General features: G+C 49.4%; 1 protein-coding gene across 1 annotated transcript in view; it reads right to left on the bottom strand.

Annotated features, from left to right (window-relative positions):
- Positions 1-259, bottom strand: part of LOC119588147 (twitchin-like) — a gene marked incomplete in the record, with an annotated part of 124,648 nt that overhangs the window by 52,545 nt on the left and 71,844 nt on the right. Inside the window, 1 exon segment of the mRNA XM_037936853.1 lies at positions 127-251. Within this exon segment, the coding sequence (XP_037792781.1) occupies positions 127-251 (125 nt within the window).

Genomic DNA, 259 nt, shown 5'->3' with positions numbered 1-259 from the left:
AGAAAAAAATGCTTGGCAGGAAATAAAAAATAGGACGGAAAAATACAAAACTAAAATCAACTTAAAAGAAAACGAAAGTCAACAAAAAGGAAAATGAGATCCGCAGTGACGTCACGGGGCACGTACCCTGAACTCGATGACGTAGCCGGTGATGGGCGAACCGCCGTCGGTCTCGGGCTTCGACCAGCGCAGGTCGGCGTGCTCGGGACCCCAGTCATTCACCTCAACGTGCATGATCTTGCCGGGTTCATCTGCATTG

The sequence above is a fragment of the Penaeus monodon genome, chromosome 23 (assembly GCF_015228065.2).
Source record: "Penaeus monodon isolate SGIC_2016 chromosome 23, NSTDA_Pmon_1, whole genome shotgun sequence".
Taxonomy (NCBI): Eukaryota; Metazoa; Arthropoda; class Malacostraca; order Decapoda; family Penaeidae; genus Penaeus; species Penaeus monodon.
This window is presented reverse-complemented; position numbering and strand designations above follow the sequence as displayed.